Consider the following 11,450-nt stretch of genomic DNA (forward strand, 5'->3'; position numbering starts at 1 on the left):
CCAGGCCCAGGACTGGAGAGGAGCCCATGGGAGTGGCCCCTGGGAGGGAGCAGAGAGGAGGAGAGGAAATGGGAAAGCAGGGCACCCTCCACCCGAGGAAGCATCCTGGCTCCTCTGCGGGGGTGGTTCCAGAGCACAGACACAAACAGACAGATTCAAACACACACAGACAGATTCAGACACACACAGAAACCCACACGCCCAACAGGCGCTTCCCTTCCCCTCAGGCACCCACCTCCCAACCCACGACTCCCCTGCCTCCCAGAGGAAGCCTTCCTCGGACTGCCTTCACCCAGCCTGGGACAGAGGCAGCACCACCCCATCCACCCCCCTGTTCCATTGAAGGGGTGACTTCCCAGTTGACTTCCCAGGTGCCTCCGGCCTCATCCCAGGTCACACCACCATCCCTGGAGAGGGGAGCCATGAAGAGCCAGGAGGGAGCCTTCCTCCCAAGAGACTGGAGGGAAGGCAGGGATCCCCGCACCAGTGAGAAGAGGCAGGGTCCTGGGAGAGGAGGCCTGCAGGGGCAGGCACCAGCCGGATTGGGTCACGTTGACATAGACCCACTCAGACCCTTTGCCTCCCCCCAGGGAGGCCGGTCTGTGGCAGGACAGGCTGGTGGGGTTGTTTACATGACTGAGTTGTTAACACTGCCTTCCTCCCCCAGCTCCCCTGGGGGGTGGCCAGGGGAAGTTCTCCTGGAGGGTCTAACCCCGACCCCAGTGCCTAGGCCCCAAGCCCCAGCCTCCTGCCCCCAGGCCGGCTCAAGGATGTGGCTGGGGGGCTGGGGTATGCCTGTGGTCCCCGCTCGGTGTCCACTGGCAGCCGAAGCTTGCGGGAGAGTCCAGGGAAGACTACTGTGGCTGGAGGCCTGGAAGAGGCTGGGCAGGGCAGGCTGGGAGGCTGGGCCAGCCCAGGCCCAAGGGCCTGTCACTGTCATCCCTAAAGAGATGGGGATTGTCCCAGGGGAGTGGGACAGACACCTCCCTTTGCCCCCTTTGCCAAGTCGCTTTGTCAGGTCACAGTCTCCTGACCAGACCAGAACGTTCAGGACAGGGTCCTGAAATGCCCAGGGGGTCATGGGGGGAGGGGGGGAGGACCCCCTTTCCACCCTCACCCAGCTCCCCATCCTGCTCCACTGCCCATGCCTCAGGCCCACAGAGCCCTAGTAGCCGACTGTTCTGTGCCTGAGGACAGAGCAGATCTGAGGAGACACACAAAGACACAAACACAGAAGGAAAGCCACGCAACTCGTGGACACAACGCCAGATCGGTGGACAAAGGCAAGCTGACCAGCACCCCCAGACGCACATGGGCCCACTCCGGCCCCGCGCCGACCCCTCGAGAGCACTGACACACACACACTGATACACACGTTCCCGCTGACACGCGCAGCAGCTCTCCGGAGCCAGCTGCCCTCACGCTGTCCCCAGAGCCCCTTACCTGGGCAAGCACAAGTGCCCCTCGGGCGGAGCAGCCCCCTGCCCAGGGGAGGGCAGCAGGCGGGGGCGGGGGAAGGAGCCCCGGAGAGTCAGGCCAAGCTGCCACTAATCCGGGCGGGGAGAGGGGGGCACCCACGTCAGAGCGGGGACTGCCGGGTGGAGGGCATCTGAGGACATCCCCTCCCACACACGCGGCCGTCTGGGCACCTAGCCCTGCTTCCCCAGCCCCTCCATCCTTCAGACAGCTGAGGCTGGCCTCCCCCCACCCCCACCCCCACCCTGGTGGCAACGCCTGGGGCCGGGGCATGGGGGAGGGGGAATACCGGGGAGAATGCGCCCAGGACCTGGGGGAGGGGCAGAGGAAGGGAAGCGTGGAGATGCTTCTGGAGCCCAGAGGAAGCTCTGCGGCAGCTGCCCCCTCCCGTCTCACCCACCCACCCACATCCCTGACCTAATTCCTCTTCTCGGTCCTGTCCGCACCTCCCCAGTGCCCCTCCTCCTTCCCCCCAAACTTCCCTCCCCTGCCATCTAGCCACCCCGGTAGAGAAAACTACCTCATTCTGCCCCGGGCTCAGGACCTTCTGCCTAGCAACTGGGCTCTGGCCCCCAGGATTTCCCCAGCAGTGAGCATCAGGACCCTGCCGGGGTTTCTGCCCTTACCAAGCTATGGGGCCACCCAGTCCCTGATGCCCAGCAGGGAACAAGGGGCAAGAGCCTGAGCACTCATCTCCTCAACCCTCTCCAGGGTGGGGCAGTGCCAGCCAGGACTCCCCAACCCAGCCCAGGCCAGGGCTGTGTTGAAACAAGAGGCTAACTACGATGCCGCCGCCCAGAGTGGCAGCTAAAAATGCAGCAGTGGGGCCAGTGCACCTGGAGGCCAGAGGCAGGGAAGGGGGACCAGGACAGGGAGGGGCTGAAGAATCAGGGAGAGAGAAGAGCCACTGGGACCGTGCAAGGGATGGATGGTGGGGCTATAGGGAGGAGGGAGAAGGGAGGACCGAGATTGGAGAGGGCCACCTGCACCGGAAACCGGAGGCCACGGGGGGTGGCCCTCAGAGGCAGGCAATGTGGATGGGGAGGCTGGAGTGAGCACAAACTGAGCAGGGCTGGTACCTGGGCCAAGCCCAGGCTGTGCTTCCAGGGACAGGGCTGGCCTGGGCTCTTTATCTCCCTCCCTTTGCCCAGTATGGAGCCTGGACCAGCTGTGCTCCAGGCCTGTTGGAATGGAGGCCCCGCCCTGATTCTGCCTGGGGAGGCAGTGGGCACCCTGGTGGCTAATGGAAGGGAGGGGGTGGCTAATGGGCAGGCCAGAGCACAGCCTCATCCTTGCCCCAAGGGGGCCAGGCCAGAGAGGGTGAGGGCTGGGACAGGAACCCATGTGGAGGAAGATGGTACTGGGCAGGTGTCTCAGTGATTCTCAGAGAGACGGGGCAGGCTCTGAGGGGAGACCAGCCAGCACCCAATGCCCCAGTCTCAGCATCACAGTCTCAGCATCACATCTCAGAAACACCCCAGAACTTGGAGTTCTCCTCACCCCTTCCTCTCCTAGCCCCTTGCCGGGATGTCTTGGAACCCATACAACTGCAGCAGACATTTGCCAGATGTGTATTACAGAGACCAGTGCATTTTCAAAGCTCTGTGATGGGCACTAAGGAGATGCAGTGTCCAAAGATGAAAGTACAAGGTCATCCCTGGCCTCAAGGAGCTTCTACTTACTTAGTACCTGTTCTTTTACCAGAAGTGTTTTCGGAAGCCTTTTAGGTGTCAGACCCTGTGCTGGGCACTGCGTGAGACTAGAGTCGGGCATGTTAATATGTAACGGATGGTGACAAGGCACTTCCAGTCTCACCCCGGGAAAGTCAGAGAGTGTCATGGAGAGGGTGATGCTTGAAGGCAGAATGAGAGAATAAGTACTTCACCATGTACTACAATATTTCACTTTATCTAAACCACCCTTTGCTCCAAGCTGGGATACCAAAGTGAACAAGATGCAAATTTGTTCATTAGGAAGTCACAGTGCAGTGAGAGAGAAAATATGACCTGCTCAAGGCAAAACAGAAGCCCATGCAAGAACTGAGATGGAGATGGTGCGCTCTGAATGAGCAATCAACCCCCAGGGGCAGGGGGAATACTTGCAGAGGACTTCCTGGAGGAGGTGATATGTGAGTGGCCTTTGATGGGTAAATAGGAAAAGGACAGAGTGTTGGGGGGACAGATGGAGAGGGCACATGAGGAAAGAACATAAGCTATGAGAGAGTCCAGATTGACGAGGTGGCGAGCATGAAGCAACTGGGGTATAAGGGAGGCTAGTTGGGAGGGGAGCAGACAGTGATGGGCACGAGAGCACAGCCCAGGGCTTCGTGTGCCCAGGCTAGGGTAAGCAGGCCGGAGACCAGGAGACTGAGGAGCCTCAGGCAGGGGTGGTGAGTCAGGGAAGGCTGCTTGGAGAAAGCAGGTCATGAAGGAAGGCTGTTGGGAGCACAGGAGACTATACAGTGGAGCAAAGGCCTGGGGGCTGATGTTGGAATGAAAGCAATGGGCCAAAGGCACGAACTGTGAGGCAGCTAGGCCAGGAGTCGGGGTGGGGTGGGGTGTAAGTTGGCCATCAGGGACCATGTCCAATTCAGCCCCCAAGGCCAAGTGACCCTGCTGTAAGGCCCAATCCTAGGAATGAGGGCAGGGGAAGCCCCAGCTCCCAGGAAAGTTCCTTCAGGCCTCCGCCTGCTGCCGTCTGATTTGAGATTTCATTTTGCTCATAGATCACACACTCCTCTGTTCTGTTGTCTTGGTCCAGGGGAGTAGATCCTGCCATTCCACCCCTACCAAGGCAACTTCTGGGCAGACTTGTTATCAGGAGATAGGACCCTGACCCAGAGGTAGGTAGCATAATTGTGAACAGTTGCTTTATCTGAGTCTCAGGTTTTTCATCTGTAAAATGGGTATAACCCCTACCTGACATACTTTTTGGGAGAATTCAAGGAAACTGTCTCTCTCTCTCTTTTTTTTTTTTTTTTTTTGACTGCACCCTTGGCATGCTGAAGCTCCCAGGCCAGGGATCCAAACCAAGCCATAGCAGTGACAACACCAGATCCCTTAACCCCTAGGCCACCAGAGAACTTTGGAAACCATCTTTTTTTTTTTTTTTTTTTTTTTGGCAAGAAATAGATTTATTAAGATAGGACACTTGTGAGAGATACAAGCGGACAGGCAAGGAGGCTATGCTCGGAAATCATCTTTTTAAAATGTCCAGCACAAGGTCAGAAACACAATCAATGTTTGACATCTGCTAGTGTTCATCTCCTTGCCTCCCAGGCAAGAAACATTCTCCTTTACTCTAGCCCTGCACAGTGGTTAAGTATACTGACTCTGGAGCCAGACTCCAAACCCAATTCTACCACCTACTAGCTGTGTGACCTCAGGCAAATTACTTGCTCTCTCGGTGCTTATTTTCCCCTTTGGGAAATGGCAATTCTAATAATAGTATGTACCTCAGGAGATAGTTCTAAGGATTAAATTAATATGTTAGAGGCTCAGAGCACCCCCTGCTGGGGTCACCACATTCTAGGTGCTAGCTTGCATTGGACTTTGCATCTTTGTATCTCAAGACATGCGTGGCACCTGAAAGATGCCCAACAAAAGATTTTTTGAATGACTAAATGAAATGATAAGGCAACGGCAGGATGCAAGGGGAACACCAAGATAGCAAGTCATCGAACATCAATATGTGAAGAGCTAAGCCATCAGCAGATTATGTATTTCCCCCAAATAAACCCAGATAATCCCCACACTAAGAGTTAATCCACACTCTTCAGGTCACTCTGGGTGACCACCCCACTTCCCCTCTTCCCACCCCATGCTCTCACCCATCTCTCTGCTTAATTGATTCAGGAAAGAAGAGCAGGTGTGGGGCTGGGAGAGGGGAGCCAGCCCTGGGGCACTGTGGTGAGACCAGCATCCAGGGGTGGGAGAGCGCAGAGAAGAGCACAGGCTGCCCTAGAGATTAGAGCAGGGGATGGAGTGGAGCCAGCAAAGAGCCTGGGTCTCAAGAGAATAGAGGACATTCGTGGATGGGGCAGGCTGTGTTCCAATGACGAAGAGCAGCAGGGAGGGCCACTGGAGGCCGGGCTAGAGTTCTGCATCATCCCTCCAGCCAGCCAGTGGCCAGGCCCCTGCAGGGCAAGGCTCTGCCCAGCCTCCAAGCCCTGCCCTCTTTGACCTGGAAACCGGGGGCAGCCCAAGACCCTGACAGCTGCTGCCCTCTGTCGGCTACTCCGTGGAGGTGCGAAGTGCCTACTGCCAACCTGTGTGTGTTTACAGAACTCGATGCCTCTGGAGCTGCCTAGAGGCCCCACAGGCGCTTGGAGGAAACTGGCCTCCCCAGGCCTAATCTGCGCACAGCTCCAGCTAATCCCCATGAGATTACCGTGCTGCCTGAGGTCCCTCCACACCTTCGCACCCACTGGTTTCTACTTCCAGTCAAGAGGCCCTCTGGCAGTCTGTCTGTCCTTTTAGCACCAGTCCTAGGCCCAGACTGGCCCGTGGCAGGCTGTTTAATAATGTGTGCAGTGAGGACAGGGAGACTACTAACCAGGAGAAACAGAGTGCTTTTATGTATTTATTTATCAAAACATCCACAAACCTGACCCCATTCACCAACACAAACCATACAACCAGGACACACACACGGCCTCAGAGAAGGCTGTCAAGTACTTTGAAGGACAGGGCCAGAGTGGGCTTTGGTTTCATTTTCCAGGGGCCTGGGAGGGCTCTGGTCCCACACCTGGAAGGTAGAGGGGAGAAGAAGGCAATAAATAGAACCGTGGACCCAGCCTGCTTTGGTACATCATAAGCGCAGCCCTGTGCATGGCGCTGGCAGCACCTGCCCTTGGCCTATGACCAACAGCCAAGAAGGCGGCACCTGGGCAGCTGGTGCAGGCAGGCCAGACGTGTGTGCAGCCAGAGGTCCCCTTCAAACAGTCCCCACTGCCCTGCAGAGCATGAGGTAAGACTGGGCCAGGCTCCACAGACCCTAGCTGTCCATGTCTGAGGGCGCAGTCTTTTTCCTCGTCCGAACCTTCAGGGAGCGCGAGGTGCCCTGGAGGGGAGAGAGCAGCACCCCGTGAGAGGTTAAAGGTCCAGCTGAAGCGGGCAGCCAGGGCAGCCTCGCCACCTCCCACGTGCCCGCCTCACCACTAACCTCCCGCGTGAGCGGCTTTCTCTTGGCCAAACGCAGGCTCTGACTGCGGCCCAGAGGCTTCTCTCGGGGCCGGGCTGGCGGCTGGGGGACTGCTTCTGTATCTGACCAACACTCCTCCTCGGTGTCACTGTCCTGTAGGCCCCCTGCCCGGTACCCTATGTGGAGGAGAAGGAGGCTGAGAGGCAAAGCTGGGCAATGACACAGTCTGAAGACCTAGGGCCGGGCCAGGCCCCCCTCTAGTGCTGGGGAGAAGCCACAGCAGGCCTGGAGGAAGCCACCCTCTTGGGACAGCTCTGGGTTCCCGTGCCTACTCACCAATGGGTGGCCTGCGGCGGGGTACCTGGTCCTCCAGGTAGAGGGGATCCTGGTAGACGGGGGTGGAGTCGTCGGGGATGGAGCGCAGGTCCTGCATGGAGAAGCTCCGCAGCCTTCCGGCCAGCGCACCCTGACTCTGCAAGGGAGGGGGCACTGCTCTAACCCCTGGAAGGAGTGGGCAGGGCTCCAGGAAGGAAGGGGCCTCGGCCTGGGCAGCAGCCCAGGGAAATCAAGGCTGACCTGCAAGTCATTCCCAGGGCACAGGCCTCAGAACTGAAAGCACCTCAGCAAGCTTCTAGCCCCGTGCCTTTGTGCAAAGCTAGGGCCCAGAGAGCAGGAGCTCATGGTCAGCGTCAGAGCCAGGAGTGTGAACGTCCAGCTCCGTGCTCCTGCCAACACCCCACCTGTCACCTCTTGCCCCTGTTCCCTGGGCACAGACAGCTGCTATCTCTTGGCTCCCCGACAGAGGGCTGGATCACCCAAAAGGTGCTGGGGGTGGGAGAGGGGCTGCTGGAGGGCTGGGGCCCAGGGCACCTTGGTGGCAGCCTGTACGGCGGCTGAAGCGGCAATGTTGAGGCCTCGCTTCCCAAAGCTGAGCACTGTCTCGTAGCTGCGCTCCTTGGCCTGCACGATGTAGGTGTCGATCTCCTATGGCCATGGGGGAAGGGACGTCAGGCTGACAGCCTGAGACCCTGAGAAGCCAGCAGGCAGCATGCCTCCCAGCCCTGCAACTTGCAGAGCACAGGACTCCCTACCCACCTACTGGCTCATGCACCTCAGTGCACGGCCCTGCCCCAGGTCCCCCCCCCCGCCACCAAATCCACCATCCCCAAACCACCCCCAGCTGGTGTTTCACACCCTCAAAAGGTCATTCACGTGTGCCCCCGTCTGCTAATCCCAGAAGAGGAAAAAGGCTAAAAGTCCTAGACATGGGACCATGTCAAGGTCCCACAGCTAAACAGCAGCAGGACTGGGACTACAGCCCAGTAATGTCTTGAACCCTGAGGCCAGGGCTCTTTCCTTCACACCCGCCCCCATGCTGCCCATCCTGCCTCCCTCCAGGGTACCTTCTCATGGCGAGACAAGGATGGGTGGACGAACTTGCGGTAAAGCAGGCTGGCCCCCTTGGTGTAGGGGGAAAGCAGCCACAGCACGAAGGCCATCTTGATCTCGTAGTAGAAAGGGAACCTGTCAGAGCAAAGGGGGTGAGGCCAGCCGGGGAGCCAGGCCAGGGAAGGCGGCTCCTCCCCACAGCCCACCTAACCCCTGCCTCCATACCAGGAAACAAAGATGTCTGTGAAGGTCTCCACCGCCATGAAGAGCGCAAAGACGATCCAGTACATCATCCACCGGACCTGGGGGCAGGGTGGGGGAGATGGCAGAGAGGTCAGAAGCCGGCAGCTGAGCCTGCAGTGCCAACTCCCCTGTCCCAGGCTGACCCGGCCCGGAGATTCCAGAAAGCCTGTCCCACGGCATTCCCCTGGCACCTGGCTGCCCTTAGAGAGTTACCTCTGAGAAACTGCCACTCATTCCTGTACCCACCCCCAACAGGCTTCACCCACAAGATTCTGCAAGGAACCCCAATAGCCCACCCTCCATCTACACCCACTCTGTTCCAGGATATGCCACCAGATTATAGGCCTCTGAGCTGGAGACCAGCTCAGACCCCTCCCACTTCACCAAATCCCACCACACCCCCTACGGCTGCTGTCCCCGCACCTGAGCCAAGCCCTCTTGCCCACTCCCACACTCACATATTCACGAATGTTCTTAGTCTTCACAGCCTTGTAGGAAGCATACGCTGGGTACAGCATCCCAAACACCAGCCTGAAGAGCAGCCCCCAAAGCAGAAAAGGCATGTGAGGGGCAGCACTCCCCACCCTGCTGCCAGGTGGCCACTCCCCCCTGGGTTCAAGACTGCAGAGCCTGCCTTGTTCTTCCCGCTTGGCTTGCACAACCTGCACCTGAGTCAGTGCCCTGGAGGCCGCCTCCCCACCCGCTGTTTACAAACATCCCAAGCCTGCCCAGGCCTGCAGGAACGGCCCATCCATGGGTGCGTGATGCAGTGAGAGTGCACACAGCTACTCCACAGGATGGGTGGGAGGCAGGCTTCTGAGCAGTGAGGGTGGCAGGCTGTTCCCTCCCATGGATGTGCAATCAAGCCCAGGGCCACCAGACCTGGCACTGGCAGGCTGCAGACAGGGATAGCTGAGCCAGGTGCTAGAGTACTGAAAGGTGATGAGTAGGACAGAGTGGGCAGGCTGAGGCCAGCGTGGTGAGTCACGTGACTGACTGCTCAGATGGGAAGCAAGCACCTGGATTCTCCACCCGCAAAGGTGCCACAACATCTTGTGTTTGCCAGGGGGCCCCTGGCTGGCCTGTGGTCCTCTGTCCCATGCACCTGGCTGCAGCGAGTGTGTGAATGCAAAGGGTCGCCATCAGCCAAGTAGGCTTGAGGGTTGGGGGACAAGCAGCCCCGCAGATCCGTTAACCCTTTCGGTGAGTGCTGAGGGGAGGGGAGAGGTGTGAGGGAGCTCAGCAAGCCCCCTTTCCCGCCAGACATTGCCAGCTTTCACCCAAGGGGCGGGCGGGCTGGCACCAGGGACAGAGGGAGTATGAGAGGGGCGGTACTCACACCACCAGACGACAGATCATCCAGGACACCATCCTGCAGCTTCAATCAAGAACGAAGGGAGATCTCTCCGGGAAGACCCCCAGACGGACGCTCACGCCAGCGCTGGAATGAGATTAAGAGTGAAGGTGTGCGAACCACAGGGGCACTCGGGCTGCCCCTGGACGGAGGCAGAGCCCTGCTGCCCACTAACTCCGCAGTGCGGGAAGCCTGAAGAATTGGGAGACCAGAGGGCCGGGACAGGCAGGAACCGACTTGGGAACCAGTACCGGCCGACGTGCTCTTCCGCCCGGCCTCGCCGTTCCCGCAGTTACCGCTCCGACCTGCACTTCCTGCCGCGGGGAACCAGGCGTTCGGCCCTTGCTGGGGCGCTGCGGCTTCCGGGCCGGGGGCGGCTGGTCGCAGCCTGGGCTCGTGCAGGTCCCCGCGGTCAGGACACCGGCACCGGCCTCGGGGCGGGGTTTGCAACTCACTTGAAAGTTGCACGGAACTGGGCTCTGCCCAACCCCAGGTCTCCAGCGCTGGGCGCAGGCGCAGTGCGGCCCCGGAGGGGGCGGGACGAGGTCGGGAGGCGAGGTGCCTGGCCCTTAAAGTGGCGATGCGCCTCGGACTCGCAGATGGGGCTGGAGGTTGAGCAGCCCTCGGACTGGGAAAGATTTGGGGGTGGGAAGCGGCAACGAAAAGGTGAAACAGAAAGAAATGAAGGAAACTTGGAGTCCAGAGTTTTCGTGGCTCTTCACTAGCCCCCTACTTTTGCCTCGTTTTTCCCCTCTGTAAAATGGGCCTGAGATGTGTGGAGGTCCCCCTTTAGAGGCTCAGGCACAAGTGGGAGGGAGGTTTGGCAGAGAGCCAGCAAATCTGGTTTTAGAGCGCTAGGTCAGGAGGTGGGTAAGTGCCTCAAAGATGCTGAGGTGCCAGAGAGGGAAAACCGGGAGCAGGTGGAGAGGGAACCCGAGAGACTCAGCATCCCGTCCCACTCACCCTGAAGAGTGGGCTTCCGGGGTGAACTGCACCCTGGGTTACCTTTCCAGGGCCCACATCCCTGGGCTGGCGGAATGGAGAGATTCTGGGTGGAGACCCCAGTGCCCAGTGCCCCCCATGTCTTCTTCTCCGGAAGTTTGAAATTCCATCAGTTTCTGTGAGTTAAGGGCACAAATATCCCTGGGAACGGAATAGTATCAACGACCACTGGTGTAGTGCATTTTTGAGGGCAGAGACTTGATCTTTACAAAGATTCCTCCCCTCCTTTTTTCGTCTTTTTTAGGAGGTTCCCAGGCTAGGGGTTGAATCAGAGCTCTAGCCACTGGCCTACACCACAGCCACAGCAACGTCAGATCCGAGCCACGACTCTCTCCATCTACACCACAGCTCATAGCAATGCCAGATCCTTAATCCACTGAGCAAGGCCAGGGATCGAACCTGCATACTAGTCAGATTCGTTTCCACTGAGCCATGAAGGGAGCTCCAAAAATTCCTTTTTTTTAACCGCTTAGGAAATAGATTCAATGGTGAAAAGTAACATGTCAAATAGCGTCTGATGGTGCTTGTTGCTGGGTGATAAATAAATGCTTGGCTTGACCAGTCTTATTCTGAGGCCAACCCCTGGAAAAGTTCCTCTAGGGAAAGGTGTGTATCTAGAAGAAGGCAGGTAGCTCAAAAGAGGAGGCAGATTTTGCTGCTTCTATCCCTTTCTGCATGGGGTTGCCTTTTTGTATGTGTGTGTTTTTTGCCTTTTCTAGGGCCGCTCCCACAGCATATGGAGGTTCCCAGGCTAGGGGTCTAATTGGAGCTGTAGCCGCCAGCCTACGCCAGAGCCACAGCAATGCAGAATCCGAGCCCTGTCTGTGACCTACACCACAGCTCA

General features: G+C 58.5%; 1 protein-coding gene across 4 annotated transcripts; it reads right to left on the reverse strand.

Annotated features, from left to right (window-relative positions):
- Nucleotides 6,044–10,146, reverse strand: REEP4 (receptor accessory protein 4). Of its 4 annotated transcripts, none has more exons than XM_001927617.5 (9): nucleotides 10,060–10,146; nucleotides 9,590–9,691; nucleotides 8,709–8,781; nucleotides 8,233–8,309; nucleotides 8,022–8,142; nucleotides 7,489–7,602; nucleotides 6,955–7,090; nucleotides 6,640–6,794; nucleotides 6,044–6,537 (listed from the first exon to the last, which is right to left on the reverse strand). In XM_001927617.5, the coding sequence occupies exons 2-9, from the start codon at nucleotides 9,619–9,621 to the stop codon at nucleotides 6,472–6,474; spliced, it is 774 nt and encodes a 257-aa protein (XP_001927652.1). In that variant the 5' UTR covers nucleotides 9,622–9,691; nucleotides 10,060–10,146; the 3' UTR covers nucleotides 6,044–6,471. The 4 variants fall into 4 exon arrangements, with proteins under 4 accessions (XP_001927652.1, XP_001927661.2, XP_013845719.1 ...); XM_001927626.5 differs by having other exon boundaries at nucleotides 9,856–10,119; XM_013990265.2 differs by having other exon boundaries at nucleotides 9,842–10,118.

The sequence above is a fragment of the Sus scrofa genome, chromosome 14 (genome assembly GCF_000003025.6).
Source record: "Sus scrofa isolate TJ Tabasco breed Duroc chromosome 14, Sscrofa11.1, whole genome shotgun sequence".
NCBI classification, from domain to species: Eukaryota; Metazoa; Chordata; class Mammalia; order Artiodactyla; family Suidae; genus Sus; species Sus scrofa.